The following is a 26,101-nucleotide window of genomic DNA, read 5'->3' as shown; positions in this document are numbered from 1 at the left end:
TGGCTCACATCCTTTGCATGCAATACAATGGGCGGGAAAGTTCAATCCTTCTCTTTTCCGAAGTGACAACGCATGCTCCCCTGCGCGTTCCTTCACGTAGCGCCCTGTTTGGTCCGCATATACTCGTCCGCACTTGAGTGGGATTTGATGAACCGCGCCCGTTGCACATTTCACGAAAGTTTCAGCATGCTTTGTTCCGCCACCGCTTCGTAGGGCTCCTCCTCCGCTGATCCTCGGGCATAACCCAGCGAGCTTGTTTGGAAGAAGAAAAACCATGCCATGCCTGTTTGCCGCTTATATATATATATATATATATATATATATATATATATATATATGTGTGTGTGTGTGTGTGTGTGTGTGTGTGTGTGTGTGTGTGTGTGTGTGTGTGATGGCGGCGACTTTGTGCATAAGAGGCACAACCGTGGTCTTCTTTATGAGCACGCACTCAGCGCTGATGTCTACAGACACTGGGAAATGTAACTGTTAACGGCTATATACTGCCTTCGAGCGCTTGCTGAACAAGTTTTTCGCGAAGGCTGCCATTAACTGATGCTCTAGAAACTTTTCCCACGCATCATGCATGATCTTCTGCGTGGTTTGCAATATATGCTTGTGAAGCCCTCGGTACAGGCACGTTAGCCATAACAAGGCCCCCCTTCTCTACCAATATAAGATTGATACCAACTAGGGTTCTTTCGGCGCAGCCAGGAAACCTTGTGAGAGTTTTTCCAAACTCTCTACACAGGCGAGAAACGAAGGTTCAGTAATGGTTACAGCCCAAGTTACCCAACACACTTCAAAACATTTATGTGCATCGCTTCGGAGATTCACTGCATTCCTTTGAATATACATTCGTTATAGTCAGCGCAGTTGAAGAAAGGACACAAGTGAAGCAATAAAAATATTCACCTCTTCGTGTGTGCCCTCATTTTTCCTGTGTCCATGTTTTTTTTTCAAGTGGGCTGCTAATGAGTAAGTACTGAATTACTAACGAGCCCATCATCGCATCTTTAAGGGAGGCTAAAGAGAAAGACTAAATGCCGTCAGGTGGAAATAAAGTATTTTCTAAAAATTCTACTTTCGTTTATTTCGCCGTAATCGGTTATTATTAGAACAGAATATTAAGGGCAAGAATTTTTTTTTCGCGACTAAACCTCAGATTCAGTAGGCCAGTGGGACGTAACAGATTTCAAAATGTTTCCTCTCATTTGAGCCGTTTTGTCGAAGTGAAATTTCTCAAAACCTGCCAGGTTGTGTTTTTGCCTCATTTAGGATACGAAGTAGACTTTGTTTACCAATAAATGTTTCACTAGGCCCGAGCAGATGTTGTCAAAATTGATAACCTCAAGGGGCCAGTTGGTGCGGGGCCTTCAAGGGAGCGTCGCTACGTGCGCTTCGTTCTCGCCTCTTTTCTGACTTACCAAGCGTCACCTCGCCGTAGGGCTAGCTTTACTGGTATTGTTGAAGGACAATTCACTAACTCAGTTCAAATAGCTTTTCTCTTTAGTGTCCCGTTAACCTGTAATTGTAAACTTTGTGAATCACCTAGTTCTCCCAGGACACAGTTAATAGGCACACATATCGTTTACGAGCGCTTCTGTCGTCACACTAATAGCTTCACTCTCAAGCTTGAGGAGTAATTTCGGGTGTAATGTGAACATTCAACAACATATTTAATCTCTATTGGTAGAAGCGATGCATACCATTAGAAATCAAGGTTTGTTCGTTAAATTCTTCTCAATTGCGCTTTTCCCTTCATTATCAGCCTTCGCACAAATTAAGCGAAGATACGAAAAAGTAAAAAGCGGAGAGCATGCCCGCACCAACAACAGCATAACGAGCTTTTAGTGAATTGAAAGATTTAACAAGTGAAAAGTTAGGGACAACTTAAAAGAAACCTCAGATGCGAGTGACAGAATCCTGGCAATGACAAATTGGGGTGTGGGAGGGGGGAGTCTCCGGCACCTGCTTTGAGGGGTAGGGGGTGGGGGAGGCGCTCAGGTCCCCAAGCGCCCTCCCCGTGTCCCCCCCTCCACCTCGTAGTCGACGGCTGTGACAGCACACAGACACTCAAGAACAAAACGCTTCTACAGAGAAGGGCACTAAACTGAAACTAGTTCCGATTTTTAGCCTGGGCGTGGCTAACTACGCCAAACAGCAATAAGACCATTTTGAGCCACAAATGACTGTCGGTAGCGCTGTAGTTGTCGCGACGCTACCTGTTCTGTGTCACACGTACCTGTGCGGCTATGACTGTCACGTAATCCCATTTTCTGCAACTATGTGAACGTACGTCCAGCTCTTCGTGGGGCGGTGGTTTATCCGGAGCTGTGTAGAAGAGGAAGTGAGCGTGAGGTATTCATTTCCCAGTAATGGCATCCCGAATGCGAACGAATGGTTTATCCGTGCAAAAAAGACACAGTGGGGACTTAATGAAGTAACAAAGGCTAGTGAGAGAGAGTATGAAACAAGAAGAAAGAGGAGGGGAGGGGGAAAAGAGAAATGGGAAGAAAGCCGGAAGAAAAGTAGGAGGTGAAGTTGGGATGGAGAAGTAAATAAATAAGGCAAACGGCGAATGCACAGGCACTCATGGGTAAGGCAAATATATGGTAAGAACCGCTTTTGAATGAAATGAGCTTTGTCCTACTCTTCACGAAAGAACAGGAAACGGCAGGCAAAAGCTACACTGCACTTGCTTGAGTGTGCCTCTGGCCGCATACGAAATCACTGAAAAGATTGCACAATTTAAATAGAAACATAAGGAAGACAAATAAACTTAGAATAAACTAGATAGAACGAAAAAAGCAAGACGTGAATAAACAACCTAAATAATATGACGCAGCAGACTCCACTGAAGCGAAATGATTGCAGATTACGCATATTTGCAGGCACGTAACTAATCCATGTACCAAGTGGCGAAGACATGTCCGGATCGGATATTTTACTTTCCTTTCTTTGGTGTTGGGCTGCTGAGCACGAGGTCGCGGGATCGAATCCCGGCCACGGCGGCCGCATTTCGATGGGGGTGAAATGCGAAAACACCCGTGTGCTTAGATTTAGGTGCACGTTAAAGAACCCCAGGTGGTCAAAATTTCCGGAGTCCTCCACTACGGCGTGCCTCATAATCAGAAAGTGGTTTTGGCACGTAAAACCCCAAATATTATTATTTCCTTTCTTCCTTAAACGCGCTGCGAATTGGTTCAACGATGCAACAATGTGTGCAAAGTACACTTCCATTTCGTACACTCACTTGAACGCGCAGAACCCTGACTACAGTATTGCATTAACGCGGTCGCTCAACCCCGCGATGGCATCACACTCGATGCTGTCAGGCCTGTCAACATCGGCGAGCTGACACACGATCAAACTGTATATCTGCTATACCTTAACAGGGTAGCTCCTTTGATACAACCATGTGCTGTGCAATCGTTTGAACGCCCTTGCGCCACTGGCACCCACGCACATGTTCGCCCAAGTGCTCGATACATACCATGTGAATGAAAGAGTGATTTTCTTTTTATTATTGGGTTTGTGTTCGATTGCAGTAATTTACGCGTGAAGTTTTCTCGTGCGTTCCAGTTAACGAACACTCCGTTGACCTGTGACCGCACAAGGACCACATATTTATCATATGCGGTCCTTATCATAGGCGGAGGCACTGCGTTTGATTGCATCATTTTTATTGATGATATTGCTTCTGCGTCTGCTTGCCAGAACGTTCACTTTTCATTGCTCAGTGGACTAGCACTTAGCTTATACAGAACTCCGGTCTGTCCTTCCTTCCAGAAACTATTGCCCTTCCCACAAAGGTATGGCAATGTATTGGGACCTGGTGACCATTAATGTGATTTGTCAACGAAGAGAACGTAAGAAGTGTATCAGGCAAACTCAGCATTTCTTGCTGAACTAATTATTCGTTCGGCGTTCTAGTATTATCACGGGCGAGTTCGCATACTGTTTAACTAACACGTATTGTTGGGCAACTTAGACCAACATATGTATGATGAATTAAACCAGCACAAATAAAAAGAAAACAACAGCGGCACTAAAGATCCTAGCGCTAAAATACATATCAAGTGATTTACCTCAAAGATAGTCAAAACAATGCTGCTTTGAGCGCGCGCAGACCATGCAGGCATTTCCCTTCTAAAAAGATCATTGCAAGCTGAGGGCCAGTGCTGCCGTCTGTTGTGTACGTGTTCTTTTTGTTCAGTTATGTTTCTTCTTTTTTTTTTTTTTTGCTTTCGAATACATCTTGTGCACATGAATATTGTTTATTTTGTTATTCATTTTGTCACACGTTGCTGCAGGAGCATTATCGTGACAGGTTATTATAGGTGGGCGCTTGTAGGTCACAGTTATTCTTGTCCGTGTGAAGGACATCACCTATGGTTCAAGCTAGTCCAAATATGTATACCATCGAGTGTTCCGACTCATCTTTCTAATTTTATCTTCATCATTATTTCGGTCTTTTACGTGCCCACCCCTCATGTAATGTCCGATTTGGACCCTTGAGGTATACAGTAAATAAATAAATAAATAAAATGAATAAATATACAGCGTGCTTCAGCGAACACTTTCGAACTTCTTAAAGGTTGCCTCTGGCACATAGCACAATTCTAGTTCATGAGGTGGTCTACTCGAAGCAGCTGACACTACTTGCGCAAAAAAATGAAGATGCATAGCCCGCTAATTAACAAAAAATCACCGATTAACTTTTTAACTAATTCCCGCATGGCCCATATTGCAATATACAAATTCAAGCCGTAGTGTTTGCAAGGTGAGTTTACTTGTAACAAATTCTGAGGATGACATCAGTTCCCAGATACTAATTCCCGAACTCTGCGGACAAATGCATTGGCGTTCCAGTTACCTTTGTGCTAGAATGCATAAAACAACGTTTTATTTAGAAAGTAACTGGAACGCCAATGCATTTCTCCGTAAAATTCAAGAATTCAACGACAGTCCACTACAACAACGAGTGAGTCGGCAAGCGAAAGACCTGAGAACTTAATGAGAGCAGCATTCCGGGCAAGTTGGTAATCCATTGCTTAAATGATATTGCGCGACATAAAAACGACACGGACGTGAAAGAAGACGACACACCAAGCGCGCACTGTGTTGCGCTTGGTGTGTCGTCTTCTTTCACGTCCGTGTCGTTTTTATGTCGCGCAATATCATTTAACCTGAGAACTGTTCGGATCGATAACAGAAGCAAAAGAACCTCTCTTTTATTCCTCTTCCCTTTTTCTTCTAATCTCGCAACTGCTGAACGCACATTCGTGCAACACGCGCGTGGAGCATATGCCGACGATTCCTGCCAATCGGAAAAGTGCCCAGTTTATCTGTCGCAACTAGGCTACACGCAACATTGGCCGACTGAAAGGAATTCTCATCGCTGAGAGCGAGTACTCCGTTTCTGTTTTTTTTTTATTTAAGGGGGGGGAGAGGCTTCTGCACGCCACATTGTAAATGCCCGTTCGCTCTCCCTTCACTCTCCCCCTTCCTTCTCCCCCCAAAGACATCTCACCCACATTTAGTCATGCATGCGCTGCCGATGCACTCGCCCACTTCTGTCACTTTCGGCCACCATTTTCCTTCTGTCTTCAGCTAGAAAAAAAAGAGAGAGAAACGAAATTGGGGTTACCAGATCAGAGAACGAAACATTTACGCACACATTCAATGTAATCGTTAAGCAGCGCCAGCAAGACCGACGACAACAACACAGACAGCAGTTTGGTAACGACGTCAGGGATCATTACTGACGTGAAACTTAATTAAAATCGGTCAGCTGCGGTCGCTTGCTAAAACCGCATCTAAGGAAGACATGTTTCCTTATCATCACTCATATGTTTTCCACCGTACTACTCTCGCGCCTTACTTTTGTATCGTTGTGCGTAAGAAAGAAACCATTACTCGATCTTTTGCACAGACGGCGCCGTTGAGCTAAATTTAGTATCGCGTGCAGCGTTCAGAGGGGCGTACCTCGGCAGTACGTCTGTTCATTCGAGCAGTAGGGGTCGTCTTTGACATAATTGACTATGACGTAATGTGTATAATTCATTATACTCATGCCTTTATCTTTTCATCGTAGTACCCAAACACCCTCTGCAAAACAAACGGGGCCGCCACAAATAGGGAGCGAGCACGATTGCACAATTACACTGTAACACCCTCCCCCCGCCCCCCTAGCTTCAACATTAGTTATGCATGTGAGCTTTTTAAGGCTCGGAAAATATGTGCTTCGTTATGTCATTCCTACCCTAATGTCCATCCTCCCTCTGCAGTACACACAAGACGTTTCTAATACACGCCCTGTGGATGCGTCCCTGCTACAGCCTTCCTTAGTTCTTTTTTTTACGTATGAAAAAATAGAAAGATAGACTTCTTTCACACCAGCTAAACCAAAACTTCAAATTCATTAGTCAGGCAAGAATAATGAGGAAAAAAATATCAAACAAGATGGAATTATCAACACGCACTTGAACAGATACACAAGTCACGAGCACACAAATAGTGTCACTGTGCTAGCACCAGCGCTGGAATCCCACTGTCCAGTAAGTGTGGCGCACACCCGTCACACTGGTGGGGTGATTTAACACGTCTTTTCGTGCACAGACATACTTTCACCATCAATATTTGCACATGACCCTGACCGACGTCAAGGGGTTCATTGGGAGGTTTTTCCTTCATACTCGGAATAACGGAAATGCCACACGGAGGATTAAGTGTAGCACTGGGACACGATGTAATCGTTTTATCTCTGTGCTGTCCAGGCATCGCTCTCAGCCGGTCGCGGTGTAACATCAGCCACAGTTTCAGAAATCGGAAGTACGCCTTTCGCTACGCTTAATTTGTGTGGAGGACGTAAACCTTTACATCTGTAGATACTACAGAATATGAACATATAAACACGTAGGCACACAAACACAAGTCAAAATCACATGAATAGGGTCTCTATGTAAGCACCAGGGGCGGAATCCCTCACTGCACTAACTGTGGAAGTCACTGTAACTGGAACGGGGCCGCTGTGCTGCCGTCTCCATATACATAAAACAACGATGTCATCCTTGTGACTTAGCCAGGTCCCACCTTATTGCTGTGTGTTTGTGCCCACTGGGACTCCCACCAAGGAAAAAGTATTGGGTTGCCAGAAGGGCGACGTGAAGACGAATGGCCCCGTTTAACGAAACGGTTTGAGTTATGTCCCGTTTCCGTATTATCTGTACAAAAACTACGCAGCATACACGTCATCTCTATACGAAGAACACCGAAATCGTATGTTGTTATAGGACAGCATAGGGAAACGTTTCAAAAGCGAAGCCATTTGCCCAGGATAATCAATCGGCGATTGATTCGAATATCGCACTGTAATATTAAGCAAGACTTATGCGGCAACTTCCAATCCGCGAGGCGCGTGTCTGCTTATATATTCATATGAGATTGAATACGCTTCCGCGATTTGGTGTCCACATCAGACATATCTAATCAATGCAATTGAGAACCGTGCTGCTCGATTCATATCTTCAAAATATGACTACAAAACTAGTATCAGTAGTATTAAGTCATTGCTCAATTTACCCACATTAGTCTATCGACGCGAGATAGCATGTCTATGCTTATTCCACAAGTTGTACTACCATTTTCAACATCTGCGCGAATCACTTCTTCTACTACCAGCACGTTCGTCACGATGCCTGTTCACTTCACTCAGTTTACAGCGCATGTATGGATCAACTGCTGCCTTCAATAAATCAGCACAATGCGTTGGCGGGCTAGTTGGTGCGAATCCATGAATACTTTGTTAAGGTTTGAGCGGTCTATAAAGGAGTGACGCAATAAAATGATGTCAGTTGAGAGTAGCGCCTTGTCCTGTCGTCTTTCTTGTGTCTGTCTTTTTGCGCTTAAAGTATTCAATAAATCATTTTTACCCACAGCAATCCAGGAATGGAATGCACTCCCAGATGCAACCGCCAGGGAGCATGATTCTGAAGAATTTAAAGAGCGGTTGCTTTCACATTTTGGAAACTACAATTGAACGATTTCTCTTTTCATTCCAAGTGTTGTTTCATTTGAAGTCGCCTGTACTCCTATTTTGTTCTGCTGCATTATTTAACATGCGTTATTTCAATTCATTCTTGATGTAACATCTTTGACTTATGTATATCTATGAGTCCCCCCCCCCTTATGTAATGCCCTGTAAAGGGTCCTTAAGGGTTCAATAAATGATGATGATGATGATCCTATACGTTCTCCGAGCGCAAGGAACACCCCAGTAAAGCAAAATAGAGCCAAAATGATTCTGGTAAGAGCCTTTTCAGGAGAAATGTTGATGTTAATGCAATAGGCATTAAAGCAGTGCCGCGACACACCGTGTTACTCACGCCGAAACTCGTCATGTATGAGGTGCGATTTTAGCCAAGCTCCTCTCTCGCGCTTTCATGATGGACATGCTGCGCCATCTGGCGTGGCTGCCGCGAGGTCCGCGCGTGGCGCGTGTCTGCTTATATATTCATATAAGATTGCCGGAATGTCTATGGCGTATGTTAGATTCCGTCCAGCAGCAAATAAATGTTAAAAGGTTTTTTGTCATTGAAGAGCGCCGCATACTCAGTGTCACATGTCCATCGACCCAAGTGGATTGAAAGAGGTTAGACGCAGACAGACAGACAGACAGACAGACAGACAGACAGACAGACAGACAGACAGACAGACAGACAGACAGACAGACAGACAGACAGACAGGCAGGACAAGACAGACAGACTGCAAGCTCGGAGGAGTTCTCTAAGAATACTAATCGCATTAAAAATCAGCGACATCAAACACTGGCGCCACCCATTCTCCTGTGTAGGCCCGAAATTCAATAAAGAACTTTGACCTTTGTTATTGCACCGAAAAGAGCCAAGAGAGTTCTGTGAATGATAAAATCAGCCAGTCCGGACTTATGGTCTTGCGTATTTCAAGCATTATTGTTATTTCTTAGAAACAACATCTGATGAACAAGAAGGTAGCACAAACACTGAACAACTACCACATCATGGTGAAAGGGTGTGAACGCTAGCAGTCATGTCGATTGCGTAAATATCGTCTACTTCCTCGCGTCTACGTCGTCATTCCGTATTATTGCCCCTGTGTGAGTAAACAAATTGTATAACCACTATATATCCTGCGCACGGAAGTTTTATTTGCATCAGCAGAAGAGTATGTCTGGCTTGGTAGCCTACGCAGACGCCTGCATTTAGGCACTCACAGCACAGTAACTCCCCTTCTCCACGTTCCTCACTCTGCGTTCCGGAGACGAACAGACTTTGAAGCATACTGACTCGACTTTTTCCTGAAAAAAATAAGATAAATAATAGCCTTGAGGGGTCATCATGGGTGTCGAAATGTGCAAACAGCAGTTCTGATATCGTGCAAGCACTCATAGCAATGCAACGGACGCCCCCTTGCCAACGAAGATGTGACTGCGTATTTAATAAAGACCTGTCGACCATAGCCCCGGTTAGTAGCCTTGAAAGGAAATCTTTCAGCTCGGTGATGTGCTATTTTTGTAAGTATAGACCTGGGGGGAGTGCTCAATATACTAGGGATCATTTGGTGCACAGACTCGCGTTCTTTGTTGGAATTTCATTTTGCTTTCCCTTTTACGCGCGATGTTTACTAGCGTTCAGATGGCTTTTTTGTTACATTGCTTATTTTATTTCCATTTATTTAGGTTTTCAAGCAGACATATGTTTATTTTCTGTAAGCAAAATAAAAAACTATGGTACAGCTCTTCTCACGACGACTGTCAATGGTAATGCGATTAGCACTCGAGCAGTGTAGCGACAGTTTGCAATGGCACTCGCTTTCCCAGGTCAGTCATGAGCATGGCGGCATGACGTCTGCATGCCGCCGACGCGATGGCGATAACATATTATCGAAGGATTGACGTTGATGGAGCACAAACGTGGTATGACGACTACAGCATCACGACAATGAGATGTTGATTCTGACTGATGGCGATGTTGTAACAATTACTGCGTGTCGACGAGAAAATGAGGGCAAACGGATGGCGATGAGCGCCTGGCGACAATGGCATGGCGACGATAGTATCACGACGGTGGTATGACAATGGATGCGTGACAGCGACTGTCCGACGACGACGCAATACCGACGATGGCAGGACAACAGTGGCACATTCACGATTGAAGACGAAAGCCTAATCAAAATGTAATAGCGAAGAAGGAATGACGTCGATAGATCGAAGAAGACGCCATGACGTCGATGGCCTGATGATGGCTGTATCAGGACGATGGCGTGACGACGAAGGCACGACGAGTTAGATGTCGGAGTTAGAAAGACTACAATGCGGATGACCGCGACGGCACCTCGAGAACGAGTATGACAGTGAATGCATGACGACGCCGCAGTGACGACAATGGCATGAGAACGGTATGGGGACTATGGGATGACGACGAGGGCGTGCCGACTTTATTACGAAACCTGTACGATGATGATAACGTTACGATGACGGCACGACGGGAGCCGGATGACGAAGCTGAGCGACGACGAATGCATGAACATGCCGGCATGATGACGACGGTATGACAATGAATGCTATAATAGCCACCGTCGGTGGACGACGCGATGACGATGATGACGTGACCACAGCGGCAGGATTACGATTGAATGACGACAGCATAAGTACGTAAATTAACGACAAACACTGATGTCGATGGCATGGCGAAGGCAGTACGACTCGACGACAATGGAATGACGATGGTAAAATGATGGCGTTACTACGACGGCATGATGATGATGACATGACGATGACTGTGTGATCAAGATGGCGTGACGGTGAAGGCGTGAAAAGTATCAGATGACGAATTTAGAATGACGACGATGGAACGGCCGAGAGATGGCATCGCGACGACAGTATGACAACGAATGCATGATGACGACGCAGTAACGACGGTGGCAAAAGAACCCGCATGAGAACAACCGGATGACGAAGAACATATGACGACAAAGCTGTGGCGACGACTGTATCACGAAGCTTGTATGACGATGGCGTGACAACGGCGGCGTGACGAGATTTGGATGACCAAGCCAGAATGACGGCCATGTAACGACCACGACGATATCACGACCACTAGCCCATACTTAGTGGTCCAAGTTATTAGATAATTTTGGCCACTGTGTCGGTGGTGACAGCGTGACGACGAGGACATGACGAAAGGGAGATCACGAAGTTGGAATGACAACAATGGAACGACCTCGATGGCAACATGACCACGAGCACATACCTAGTGGACCAAACTGGTGGATAACTTGGGTCACTGGTTCGGCGTAAGAGGATGGATGGATGGATGGATGGATGGATGGATGGATGGATGGATGGATGGGATGGATGGATGGGATGGATGGATGGATGGATGGATGGATGGATGGATGGATGGATGGATGGATGGATGGATGGATGGATGGATGGATGGATGGGATGGATGGATGGGATGGATGGATGGGATGGATGGAATGGATGGATGGATGGATGGATGGATGGATGGATGGATGGATGGATGGATGGATGGATGGATGGATGGATGGATGGATAAGCTCAATACGGCTTAAATAGGCAACGAATGCTAACCGCATTAACATCCAGAGGCATACCGCTTCCAACCTCTCCAGGTGAACGTTATTTAACCCTACAAAGCAGTTTGTGGCATCTCACCTGTCATTTATCGTGATGTAGGCTGAGCAGTTAAACATACAATTTCATAGGAATGCACTAAAACTTTTCGCACGATAACGTTAATGCTCACCGTATAACTGACGGACGAAAGTAAATGGGTGCAACTTTCTTCAGGAACGTTCACTACCATCATGGTAGGAGTGGGGGCTGTAGAAAGTGAAAAAAAAAGAAATGTATTGTTCATCACGTAAAACTTCAACCAGTGGAACTTGCTCGTAATGTCACTAATGTTGCACCACGGGACAAACCGACGACAAAACACTAAAAAAGAAAGAAATCACGAAGCAGTGTGCTCACTGAACATGAAAGAACGTGAACTAGAACCTGAAAGTGCAGATTATGCAAAGAGGGATGGGTAAATAAGTAATACCATGCGCACTCTTTTAAAAACTCAGAACTTTCTTTTACAGGCGTTTATAGAAAATCAGGAAAGGATAGCTCGTTCACCCAGAAGGTATCGTTATCGCCAGGCTCAAGTTTATTTTCTTGTCTCACACTCGGCAGTTAATTATCAATCCTAGTATTTACCTTCCTCCCACTTTTTCCCGGCAGACCAGACATAGTCACAATCACGACTTCACATAATACTTCGCACGTACTAACTTTTTCTAGTACCCGTTTTTTCCGCGAACCATCAACGAATGAAACGCTGCCTTCAAATATCTTTTTTTTTTTCAGAATGCCGCCTTCCTGTCTTCGCAAAGCACGCGTATCATTTCGTGTAAACTTCATTGCTGATAACGCCATATTCTTGTCTATATTTCGACAACTCATGAACCAACTCGTGCTTTGTATTTTCGTTGTGCGCAAAAAAAGAGAGAGATCTTACAGAGTTGTGCAGTTTTTCTCTCCCATGTATTTTAATCATGCTTGCTAGTCATGCTAATTTTCTCGCGCCGACTGCTTTGTCTTTGGACTGCCCCTCTTCCCCCCCCCAATAAAAACTAAACATAAAAACTACATAAAAACTAAACAGTTAAAAGATAACCCTGTCGGTGTCGTTTACCTAGCTCTCCTGTCAGTCGTGGGAATGACCGCGACTGCAGATAATCCTTTTGCATAAGTCTATGACACGTAAGTCAACGCTCTGTCAACCCTTTGCATCGCCTCCTCCCACCTGCTAAAGCTTGAACCAAGCATTTTTATGTCTGTGCTTAGCGATATAACAAAATGCGCTGAAGCATTTCTGGCAATCGCCGAATTTAAGAAGTACTAGCACCTTTGCTTAAAGGGACTGGAGTAATTAACCGACCCGAAGGGTCTCGAGAAAGCGTGAAATTGCTTGAAACGCTCCACTTCATAAAAAAAACAAAGAATGATTGCCGGTGACGTGAACAGGGTAATCAGATGAGCGAGTTAGAAATAGCGCTTTATTTCAATGTTTCTCCGCCTCCTGATGAATTGCGAGCCGCGGGATTCTCTTTCCTACGTACTGTGCCTTTTTTTCTCTTTTTGTGCGCAACGTGGCAATGAACGTTGGATTATTATTCGTCCCCTCACACAATGTGTCATGTCTTGTGCACGCAGTTTTTCGTTCTCGCCACCATCAAAATATTGCACCTCGAGCTTCTTCGGCGCATAGCCTAGCTATTCACAGCGCCACTGGTTCGCCGGCCAAACAATGTTATTCCACCTAGTTTTTATTGAATTCAGAAAGCCAGACTGACGCTGTACAATTAAATGAAAAGTCAAATAGCACACACACACACACATGCGCGCGCACGCGTGCGCGTTTACGATACATAATTAAAGAATAACGGCAAATCGGGCAAGTTGGTGGTTTTCCATATTTTTTTAAAAAACAGCGCTAAAGGCGTACGCCGGACAGCAGAACAGAGGATGGGAACCACACGGCGCTGACTTATAACTGCGTTTATTGGAAAAAACGCAATGGCTTTTCGAAGCCTCACATCAAGCGTGCGCGCATGCTCGATGCGAATAAAAGTACTTGTCATTCCCAAAACATTGCCTCGCGGTCGCTGATGAGATTAACACCGTTGTTTACCTCTGTTCAATAGGCCCATTTCCTTCAAAGATAAGGCTAGGGAAGGCTGACTAGCACATCCATTACCTTTTCTCATTATGTGAAATGCTTCCGCCACTTCCCTTATAATGCTATCAGTGTGCACAAACAGGATTTCTGTATTATCAAAGACCGTTTCACACTCGCATTTGAAACAGTGCTCAGCCAGGTTTGTAGATTTCTTGTCTAAATAATTGTGCTGCTCCGATAGCCTCACATTATTGCATCGGCCTGTCTGCCCTGTATACGTAAGGCCGCAGCAAAAAGGGATTTGGTAAACAGCAGCAACCTTACAGGGCACGGGCTTTTTTCCATGGTTTATTTTGCAGCCTGTGTTCTTTCCTGCTCCTTCTCTCTTTCTTTGGACAGCTCGTCCCATCTTACCAACTTTATGAGGAGCTGAAAACAAAAGTTTAGCACCATATCTGGCGCCTACTTTTTGAAATCTGTATGAGAGAGAATGAACGTATGGCCTTACCGGTACTTTCTTACTCCTTTCAACCGCGCTACTGCGCTGCCCCAAGTCGCATTTGGACGGTTTTAACTTCCTGGGGATTTCGCCTGCACATGAGACCAGGACCGAGTCCTTGAAAGCGGCCTCCCTGCACCGATGTACCTGTGCCTCGAGACTACTGTTCATATTCTGACAAGACCTCTTGACTGCCATACCCATGCAGCCGGCTACGATCCCCATTTTTTTTTCTAGAGTGGCATGACCTGGTAGTTCAACAGAGGCTTCTCGCTCCTAGGGGAGTACTGCCAACACAGGTGGTCTTGCTCGAAGGTTAGCTTTAAATTGCAGTGTGCAATGTTTTGGGACTTCATGCGTGAATTTGGGCCCGGAACCGTTTTGTTTCAAAACATCAACAGTTCCGTGTGTGTCTCATCCTCTATTCTGTTGACCGGTGTACGTCTTTAGCGCTGTGTTTGAACATTCTGGAAAACATAATTAAAATTGCACAAAACATATGTACACGGGTTCCCAAAATCGACGAATTTGTACATCGCGGACTGTCGCTGCCAAATATGACGATCTAGCGAACGGCGCACACTGAACGCGTCGCAGTGTTCGTCGCCGTCTTCGCACTCCCGGTGCACCTAAAGACAGCCGCCCGCTGCGCGACTTAGCTAGTAGTCACTGTGGCAGATCACCTTAGGTCAACAAATGCGCGTGCTTTCTGCGGTTGGGCTCAAACTTATGCAGTAAATACACTATTATTGGTTAAAGGCTAAGATTATTTTATGCGGCAAGGTTAAACCGGTGGTTTGATTAGTGAATAAATAATTCGCATGCTTCAAAAATGTCGCAGGCGATGGGGATCGATTGTAGCACGGCAGGACAGGATTGGTCAGTCACAAGTGAACGTTTAGTTTACATGTAACGAATAATTGTACCATAAGGGAAAGTCACGGTACCCTGAAAGCGATTTGGCTTTCTTGAGTAAAATAATTCTGGCGAAGCCGATGCTGGGGAGCGAGACAATTATTGACAGGCAGGGGAAAAGATAAAAGATGTGCGCGTTGCCAGCGCTCCTTTTTTCCCCGCAGCTCGCAGGACCTTTCAGTAATGTTATTCCATCCATCCATCCAAAGGGGGCAGAGGAGCCTGCTTTGTTGATTCGGCTGCTTACAACGATCGAACTAAGTTCGCGGCGGCAGTAGTGGATCATCAGGGCAATTGCACCAACTGCGCCACGGTCTACACTAGCAAACCTGAAGTCGCTGAACAAGTTGCCATTGCATTGGCACTAACAGACGATAGATTTACAGAAATTTATAGCGACTCGAAAACAGCTATTAGCGCTTTCAATAGGGGAAAAATTGCCCCACAGGCTGCGAAAATAATTAACAAAAGGCAAACAAATGTTACGCGTTTCATTTATTGGTTCCCGGCGCACCTTGGTTCACTTGATGGTATTCCTGTCAATCCAAATGAATCGGCCAACAGCGTCGCCCGCGACCTTACAGACCGGGCCGCTTCTACATATGGTTTTGATTCTGCTGGATTGGAGAACTTACAGAGATACCCTCATTACATACAATGAAACTACAAAACATTACTACATGGGAAGGAGGGAGTTTCCACCCCCTCACTATAGACTAAACAGAGCACAGGCAGTTACACTTAGGCAATTACAAACAGAGTCTTATTATTCACCTGCACAAATAAAGGAATGGTATGACATTGCAGACATGAATATTATATGCAAAGCATGCAAAAAGGAGATATGCACGCTTGAACATATGCTCTGGGAGTGTGGGTCGCTCGGCCCTGGCATTTCCCGAAATCGGTTTTTAGGAATGATAAGATCTCCAGATCATATCCCTCAAGTCCTGGCTGTCCAGTACGCCCGTGATAGGGCTAGGAGGCTTGACCTCCCGGTCCCAACATGGGACTAGCCAGGCGGGTGGCAACACCTTGTACAGGACAAGAATAAAGTTTTTTCCTCCTCCTCCTCCTCCTCCTCCTCCATCCAAACCTTCGCGGCGTCTCTCACCGACTCGGGAACGTTGGGGCAAGGTGCGGCCACAATGTTGTTTTTTTCAGCCAAGAACAAGTTAGGCAAGATATGTGCTGCCATGGAAATGAGGACTAAGGGTATTGAGCAAGAACGGCGCGGATACATCGCAGCGCATCCGGACAGATATTCCCCGTGTTATGAGGGTGTTATGACATTCTCCTCTCGTGTGGAAAAAACTGCGTCGGCCACACGTAATGGTGCGTGAATATACACCTTAGGTGACACAGGGCTTTTTTGAATGGCCAGCCAGCATGTAATTTAGCTTTACATTGTAAAGATTGCGGCTGCTCTCCGAACCTTTCAGACACGAAGGTAGTTTCTCACTATCGAGATAAGACGGGAGGTAGCAGAGGCTTACCACATTGACGAGGCAGCTGATACGTGTCTTGCGCGGTCATCTGTCATGCTGCACAAGTCGGCAAATGGATTACCTAGCAGCTAATGTTTGGAGTATGTGGCGTCGTTTTAGCCCTTGTCACGTGCTATTAAGGGAACTTATTCATGTGCTTTCAATAATTTCTTGTCGCATTGTGTAATATCGCACCCTCGTTTCCACTATCGATTGCCAACATTCCCGGCACGCAGCTTATTTGTGGGAAAGTACGTTAGAGAATGTGTACAGTGCAGATATGATGCACGGGAAAGGATTGGCAGTTTCGCCCTAATGGCGAAGCACTGACTGCGATAGCAAGGCTTAGCGTTTCCCTTGAACTTCTCGGAAGGTGTTCTAACTAAACACGGATCCGACCAACGTGGACGCGACACACGTGGGTGCGCCGACATTAGTGGCACCCTTAAAAGTTGCACGCAAATTAGAAAATTATGCAGCCATTGGATGGTATCAGATGGCGCAAGACAGGGGTCATTGGGATTGATAGGAGAGGTATTCGTCCCGCAGTGGTCATAACGCACGGTGATTATTACTGTTAGGATTAAACCGAGAAATATTCGAGGATAGCCGCGAGCTGAGGTGACGTGAAATGCGTTCATTTTGCAATGATAGCACAAAAAAAAATGGGTACACGTAAGCACGCGCGGACACAATGCGTGCCGTCTGCCCTTACTTGCTCCCTTTTCTCTTTTCGCGCTTTTTGTTTAAAGTTCAATACTTGAGCGTTTTCACTTCTTTGTACGTGCAGAGAACGTTTGCGGATGGAAGACATTCCTCTCAATTTTTCAAGTGTGCCGCGACGCCAATATTGGTTGGAAATTTACTTTTTCTTTCTTTGTTAAAGAAAGAGGAAACAATAGCTGAAGGCGATGTGGCTTGACAGAGGCTCTTGCTCCTAAGTGCGTTCGGTATACTTGCGACCGTTACAGTTTCTTGTTTATTTAATAAGTTTTCTACGTTTATTCCTGTAGTTCCTTGCGCTTTGCTGATATTTTCCCACATGCAAAGTTAATTCAAGTCAGTGCTAGCGCAGTCTACATCCATCCCAAAGTGCCCTCTGTATCAATACCAAGCCTGTATTCATTCACCGCAACCAGCCAAAACTCAACCAATGGTCATTCTAGCAAAACTCCACTCGCACAAAACGTCGTGCTTAACACTAAGTGATAGAGGAGTCTCACTTACGCGTTATGATACACTCCCCGTTCTTGCAAATTCCTTCCACAATTGTCTGAGACACAGTAGGGACCTTGATCTTCCGTGTATATTGAAGCTGCGCAAGTGAGCAAAGGGCGCCGAGCCTCTTTCACACATGCTTCAAGTTCTTCAGCAACGTGGACGTAATGGAAGAATACAGTGCGATAAGAACGCACGAAATTGTTGGTTATGCGGGAATAACTTGTCTGTTACATGCCAATAGTTTGACGGACATCGGTTCTTGTTGGTAAAGTAAAAAAAATCGAGGTACATTACTCATCTTGTATTTCGTGCACATTTACCAGCTCAGCTGAATGTATTAGGACTCAAAGAAATGAAAGTGTCGAAAGCTTTTTGCCCGATTAATTGCTTTCATCTTTTACAGTTTCTGAAATATTACACTGTAAATACTCTTCTCTTCCTGTTGATGATGACATAATGTGCAAAATCTGCTGCCGCCTCAAACGTAGCATTAAATTTGGCTTTCATATGCGCAGAACGAGGCAAAAAAAGAAAGTGGCTATTTTCGAAATCTTGTGTGGCGTTGAGACAAAACTGATTCCCTGGATATATTTTACGCTGATATTATGAAAATTGCGTGGAGCAAGAATAACTATTTTATCTCAAACGGGGTCGGAACATTGACTAAGGAAAGTGATTCCTTACCAAACACGGAGTTCCATCATCTAGCCTTTCCTCCGTGTTGTTTTTGCAGAGATCGGTGCACCTTACCGCCAGGACCTGTTTGCCAGGAAAAGGAGGAGACAATCCCAAAGAATAGAAATGCCCGGTAGTACGCATTAATCGATTATCGCAAATGTCATTTCAGAGCATTTGAATGTACACTCATTTGTATACCGAGCGCCACCATCATAGGCATCAAGTCAGACCGTCATCAAGCTGCCTGCTCCTCAGGAATACGTATGACGTGCCTCCTAACCACTTCAGAGCCGAAGAGAAACTTCTGCGCGCGCGCTCGGCTGCGACAGAAAGCAATGACGTCACTACTGGCGCAGCTAATTCAACACCACCTAGATAACACAAGGCCTTTTCACTCCGATCCATGACGTCATGTTACCTAGTCTGACTGTCATAGAATCTAATGGGGATACTACTGAGTAGGCAACAGCAATTTTGACGTCACCGCTTTCATCACGCCAGCCCTGCCAATAGAAATGCCGGGCCAGGTAGCCTAACGTCACGGATGAAAGCAAACAGGCGTTGTGCTATCTAGCTGGCGTTGGCTAATAGCGCGCCTCTCTCCCGCTCCTTTCCGCGCATGCGCGTGGGGTTGCACAGGCGACCGACAGACGGACGGACGGATGAATCGGCTAGCCATATACAGCTTCGCTGTAAAAGGCATGTTTGCGTGCTTCCGTTGCGACCGTGGCGCGGGCTTTGTCAAAGTAATATATATATATATAATACTCATATCCTAAGAAGCCAACAAACACTGACACCAATGACAACATAGGGGAAATATGCTTGCGCTTAATAAATGAAATGAAGAAGCGATAAATTAATGGAAATCAAAGTGGATGAAAAAAACAACTGCGAAGGTTGTGGGTTCGGTTCCCACCTGCGGCAAGTTGTTTTTTCATCCACTTTGATTTCCAATAATTTATCGTTACTTCATTTCATTTATTAAGCACATGTATATTTCCCCTGTGTTGTCCTTGGTGTCAGTGTTTGTTGGCCTTCTTATGATATGACTAATAAAAATCGGGCCCCTCGGTCAACCCACTCTCTTCTCGTTTATATATATATATATATATATATATATATATATATATATATATATATATATATATATATATATATATATATATATATATATATATATATATATATATATAAACACTTTTATAAATGTTAGGCATCAAGAAGCAAATTTAGTAGCTAGTTTGTCCCATGGTGTAGGCGCGGTCGGTCACTGGGCGTGACTATATAGGCTTCACTAGTCTCGGTTTAGAGAAGGAGTCAGTGAAATATAAATGCAAAAATATCGCTCTTACTGCTCAACTCACTAGCTGAATTAGCGTGAGGTAAAGCTGGTGTTGTCCAAAATATCAAACTGTGCGCTGCAGGTCATTCGAAATTTCGAAAGTTCGCATTTCAGCCGTTTATAGGGTCGAGTGGTGGTGCTGTCGAGCTGTCCGGACTGTATATGCCATGCAATAGGTATCAAGTTTTACGACGCTTGAGCCTTCGCCAGAACGTTTTAAGGATGGCACTGTGCATAGAAGGTAGGCGTCGCAAAAAATTTTATCTTAGCTTCATCTAAAAAAATACTTTAGAGCCTGCTTTTGTGATTCCGCAGTTTGAAAAGAGCGAAGCTGTATATGCCTAGGCGAAACACTCGCGGTCCGACCACAGAAACCTTCCGGCGGAAGGTACAGCGCACCATTGGCTACGCCGATAGCAACGTTAGCTACGACGATAGCTACGTCAGCAGAGCACGCGCGCAGCAGTCTCTCTCCGAATTCGCAATAGGTTCAAAAATGTGTCCCTGTCTTTAATTAGATGAAATGTGCAGCCCCAGTGTGTCACTCGGTAACTACAGTGCACAACTGGGTAATAAACGCTATGAATAACCGCATTTCGAAACACAAATGCGTAGCATAATTCAGAAAGACTTCGATGATCTCGCTGTATTAACACAATGAACCGCTCATTGCACCCCTGCATGATGCTGATTATGCAAAGCCCAATGTGCGGCATTTCAAATAAACAGTGTGATAAACCCAAGCCAAACGTGTGCGTCACCGTATCAAGAAAGACAAAGGCGTAGCAAATAATTGAGAAAGATTTTAATAAGCCATCGGAAATAACCCAGCGATAAACATCGGAGCCGCACATTTCAGCTTCGCTGGTTTACCATCTGTACGGGTGTATGGGTGGTGTTGTTTTTTGGTTCAGATTAATTGTGGTTCCGATTAACGATAGTTCTTTTAAGGTTAAAGACTGGGCGTGTTGGTATAGCATACTAGAGGTTGGATTGCGCAACATTTTGACGGGACACACAGAAGAGAAACACACACCACAGAGCACTCTGTGGTGTGCGTATTTCTCTTCTGTGTCCCGTCAAAATGTTGCGCAATCCAACCTCTAAGTTTTTTCTTACATTATAGAAATACAAAGCCAATTTAGAGGTGGTTGTTCCATTTAACCGGCTATCCCGTTTGTGAATTGCGTTTAACGAGATTCTGCTGTGTATTTCAAAGAAAAAGAGGGGAGGTAAACTATGGTCGCGCCTGGTTGTCTACCTTACAATTGAGGAAGGGGAAAGAGAAAGAAGATAACAATGAAGAAAGGGAGTCAGTATGTGCGCACCCACAGATGAATGTTCATTCACGTACTTACAGTCCCAAACGCTTTATTGCGATAGCAACTATATGGACACTCCATGCGCATTTCTGCCGTCGCCGTGATGTTCCACACAAAGTCCAAGGGCGATAACGCCGTCGCCGGGCGCCGTACGCTGTATGCGAGTGAAAGCGTGGGATGCGAGCCGACGATCGCGGCTCATCGCGCCCGCGCGAATGGGAGGAAAGCGGGGAGCAAGCGCGCCACCTTGCGTCGCGCGCGAGGCACCCAACGTTGTGAGGCACCGGGGAGAGGGGAGAGAGGGGGGCGGCGTTCTACTCTTGCTGCAACTGCGTATGCGGCGGCTGCGCGCGGTCGAGCGACCGTATCTTGAGAGCGATCTTCGTTAGCGGCAGTGTCTAGGGGCGTCGACGGCTCGTAGCTTTGTGCGTGCCGTGTGTTCTCAGCGCTCAGTTTGCGGTGGAGCGATAGGCAGCACGAAGTTCACTTCGCTCGCTGCTGTGGCGCCAGCTGCTGTGTCGCTGCTGTGGCGCCAGCCTTTTCACAGCGAGTGTCCGCGGTCATCGAGTGTGATGTGTTCATGTATGCTGCACGCGCTGACACCATGTTTGTTAATTTAGTTAGCAGGCGCATGTTTGCATGTTGATATGGCCAATAAAAGCACTCTTCTTGCATCGTATGGCTGTCTGTGAATTTGCTATCGCAGTCGCTGCTTCGGCTTTCGGGTTAAACTACGCCTTTTTTATTGGCCAGTTGCCTTTAAAAAAATGCATTAGCACTTCGGTGGCCTTTTGCACACAAGTGCTTTTCGGCCACTGTACCAGCATCCTTGTTTCCGAGAACCCTCTGTCGTCCTCTGGTGACCCTCTGTCGGCAGGACACCAGCATGCAGAGCCTTTCTTTGAGAGTCGAGGGACGGACAGTGCCGCAGAATTTCACAACCTTCCCAAGAGTGGCATACCCCAACGTTGGCCACTCCGTTGAGGAATGAATAAGCGCTTGTGAATGTGAATGAACTAATGTCTTTTCATGACTGGAGAGCCCGGGCGGCAAGCAAAATCACATGTCGTGGTCCTGTGAGTAAAAATTGTAGTTGGCAAAATCCGGTTACTTCCGATGGGCCGGTAAGCAAACTTTCCGTGCGGCGTCAATTCTGAACAGAAGTGGGAACTGATCTTGTTCGTAGCCGAGCACACAGCTTCATCTGCCCTGACAGTGCCTGAAAGTCTGCAGTTGGTCGCCAACCACTGAAATATAGTTATGAATTTTCTCGAAAGCATGGCGGGGAACACGCTTAATTTTATATACCAGCTGTTCATCGGAGCCATGACTAGTAATATTGTTACGAATGATGTTTATTTACAGGGTGAAACGGTGAAACGAGGTCCGAGAGGGAAGCTACAGGCCAGGCCCAGCCGGCGCAGAGTACCGCGAGGTCACGCGCGCACACTCTACTTCGTCTTTCTCTGCCTCAGCCGCAGCCGCGCAGCGCTGCGACATTTTCCCCGGGGGCAGACGAAGCTCGCCGAGCGAGTTAAAGGGACCTGTGATGGCACTGCTTGAGTCTGGCCACGTGAACAACTTGCGTCGCCCGTGAACGCCGATTACTTGCCGTCACTTTGGCGACGACATAGTTCACATCGCTCAAGCGGTTGAGTATAACGAATGGTCCGGTGTAAGTGGCGAGAAACTTGCGGTACAATCCCTTTTTGCGAACAGGTGTCCACAACCAAACATAATCACCGGGAGTAAAACTGACGGGGAGATGCCGCGCATCATAGCGAATCTTGCTGTTGCCTTGTGAGGACAACGTCCTAAGATGCGCCAGTCGACGTGCTTCCTCAGCACGACACAGAGTTTGGGCGATGGAAGGATCCTGTTGGCACGATAAAGGTAGAATAGTGTCCAGAAAGCTCTGGGGTGCGCGGGCGTACAGCAAAAAGAACGGCGCATATCCAGTAACTTCGTGCTTGGCACTATTGTACGCGTACGTTACAAAAGGTAAGACGGCGTCCCAATTCTTGTGGTCAGCAGCGACATACATTGATAACATGTTGGTAAGGGTTCGATTCGTCCGCTCCGTGAGGCCATTGGTTTGCGGGTGGTAAGGAGTGGCATGACGATATGCAGAACCACAAAGCCGCAAAAGTTCTTCAACGACGTCGGCGGTGAATTGCCGTCCACGGTCACTGATGACAACACGGGGAGCGCCGTGACGGAGTATGACGTGATGCAACAAAAATGAAGAGACATCTGCTGCAGTGGCAGATGGAAGTGCCGCCGTTTCCGTGTAGCGAGTAAGATAATCTACGCATACTATAATCCAGCGGTAGCCAGCTGACGTCTTTGGGAGCGGGCCAAGCAAGTCGATGCCCACTTTTTCAAAGGGTAACGTCGGTGGCTTAACTGGTTGTAAATAGCCCGCTGGGGCCGTCGTCGTTTGCTTGTGGCGCTGGCAAACAGTACAGCTGGCGACATACTGTTTCGTTGTTTTCCAGAGCTTGGGCCAGAAAAATCTCTGTCTAAGTCGGTGTAGTGTGCGTGTAAAGCCAAGGTGCCCGGACGTGATATCGTCATGCATACAACGAAGGACAGCCGAGCGCAGGTTTTCGGGCACAACTAGAAGCAATGGGGGACCATCAGCCGAGTAATTTTTTTTGTACAGCAAACCATTACGAAAAGTAAACGGTGTTGTTCCTGCTGGCTCACGTGCAGCTGCCCGTAGGGATTTCAAGGTAGGGTCGCAACGTTGCTCGCTCTCGAAGGTACGCAGGTCTGTAAAGTCGGAAGAGATGGAAACTAGGTAGTCGTCGAAGTCATCATCCTCAGCTTTAGTGTGCGGCGAAGGGAGACGGGATAGGCAATCAGCATCCGTGTGACAGCGTCCGCTCTTGTAGTTAACGGAGAAGCTGTACTCTTGAAGGCGCAAAGCCCAGCGGGCCAACCGGCCAGACGGGTCACGCAGCCCAACCAGCCAACAGAGTGAATGATGGTCAGTCACTATCGTGAATGCGCGGCCATGTAGATAGGGACGGAACTTCTGAATGGCGAAGACGACTGCTAGGCACTCGAGTTCAGTAACGGTGTAGTTTGTCTCCGCTTTTGTAAGTGTCCGACTAGCGTAGGCAATGACATGCTCACGGCCATCGCAGAGTTGAACAAGCACAGCACCAACACCCGCACCGCTGGCGTCAGTGTGCAGTTCAGTTGACGCCTCCGTATCAAAATGTCGCAGCGCTGCGCGGCTGCGGCTGAGGCAGAGAAAGACGAAGTAGAGTGTGCGCGCGTGACCTCGCGGTACTCTGCGCCGGCTGGGCCTGGCCTGTAGCTTCCCTCTCGGACCTCGTTTCACCGTTTCACCCTGTAAATAAACATCATTCGTAACATCTTTGGTGGACGTGCGGGGTAAATCTTGAACGATCCTGGACGACCTAGCTCTACCAACTGTCCGACGGAGTAGGCGCTTGGCCGGTTTACGACCACAAGCAGCGGACATGGCCGATTCCGGAGAAGGCAATGACGACCCCACCTGCGGCGGACCAGACAGCAATCACGCAGGTCAGGCTGGCTACTGGACACCGCTGCAAGAGCCACCCACCTTTTCGGGGAAGGCCAACGAAGACGTCGACGACTGGCTTAAACACTACAACAGAGTGAGTCGCCACAACCACTGGAACTCTACGAAGCAGCTCGATAACGTGGTTTTTTTTCTCGCTGGCACCGCACTCCTCTGGTTTGAAAACCACGAGAGCGTTCTAACAAGCTGGGATAACTTTGTAGAAGAATTCACCAAGTGCTTCGGGGACCCAATCTCTAAGAAAAAGAAGGCTGAGCAGACGCTTTCCCGACGAGCTCAATTACCTGGCGAAACGTGTACAACGTACATAGAGGCTGTTCTGAAATTATGCGGAATCGTCAGCGCTGCCATGACAGACGAAGACAAAGTAGGACATCTGCTTAAAGGAATCGCTGAAGATGTTTATAATTTTCTTATAACGAAGGACGATCTTAGTACTCCGTCTGATCTAAAGAAACACTGCCGGGCGTTTGAAGCGCTGAAAATGAGAAGGATTGGGCCAAAGTTTGGACGATTGGACAATGTTACTACTATTGCCAGTGTGTCCGTCCCAACCCACGACGACCTCTCCTCAGTGATTCGGCAAGTAGTTAAAGAAGAGCTTCAACGCCTTAAAGTTGTTGACGACGCTCATGTGTGCCATCAGTGTGCATTTGATCATCGTTCTCGTGTGCCACCGTCCACCTGGGCACCTCAGAGTTTCCGAGAACCTCGCAGGACCTATGCTGATCGTACGGAGAGCAGCAACTTGCCACCGCAACCGACAAGTCTGGGACGCCGACAAGATGCACCACAACGATTTGTTCCGCGGGCTATTCCCTCCTACAACCAGCCTGAGAGTGCGTTTCTACCCATGACACCCATGTCACCGGTGTCACCCGCGACAAGCCGCGACTCCCGCACTTGCTACAGCTGCGGTGTGGCTGGACACATTGCTAGGTATTGCCACAGCCGCGCAGCGCTGCGACAATATTCATACTTTCTAGGGCAGCCCTGTAATCGGGGAAAATTTGCTCGCCAAATAGGCAGTAGTTGAAGCACGTAATATATGGCACCTCATAGAGCTGCCAGTTCCTGTGCTGTCGTTGTCGTACCATGAGAAGGCTTGAGCTGCGCAGAGGCAGAGATCGATGGACAATCACAGTTACGGTAGAGCTGTGTAGCAAGACCCTCCTGTAGCAAGACGCTACGAAAGTGGGACGCATTTAACAAAAATAAGAGACAACCGTCTTAAGGCTCGTAGCGACATGTCTATTTTATTGGCGAACCCAGAAATTCAGAGGTTCACGTACGGTCGTCAGAGTCACCAGGGTGGCAGATATT

General features: G+C 46.5%; 1 protein-coding gene across 1 annotated transcript in view; it reads right to left on the bottom strand.

Annotated features, from left to right (window-relative positions):
• Positions 1-26,101, bottom strand: part of LOC142574019 (uncharacterized) — a 59,778-nt gene that overhangs the window by 2,213 nt on the left and 31,464 nt on the right. The window contains exons 9-14 of the mRNA XM_075683212.1: positions 18,541-18,615; positions 17,863-17,950; positions 11,812-11,888; positions 9,255-9,338; positions 5,538-5,613; positions 2,243-2,331 (exon numbers count right to left, since the gene is read on the bottom strand). Of these exons, the coding sequence (XP_075539327.1) occupies positions 2,243-2,331; positions 5,538-5,613; positions 9,255-9,338; positions 11,812-11,888; positions 17,863-17,950; positions 18,541-18,615 (489 nt within the window). The remainder of the gene's footprint in view (positions 1-2,242; positions 2,332-5,537; positions 5,614-9,254; positions 9,339-11,811; positions 11,889-17,862; positions 17,951-18,540; positions 18,616-26,101) is intronic.

The sequence above is a fragment of the Dermacentor variabilis genome, chromosome 3, assembly GCF_050947875.1.
Source record: "Dermacentor variabilis isolate Ectoservices chromosome 3, ASM5094787v1, whole genome shotgun sequence".
In the NCBI taxonomy this organism is placed as follows: Eukaryota; Metazoa; Arthropoda; class Arachnida; order Ixodida; family Ixodidae; genus Dermacentor; species Dermacentor variabilis.
The sequence above is the reverse complement of the archived record's forward strand: the minus strand, read 5'-3'. Positions and strand labels throughout refer to the sequence as shown.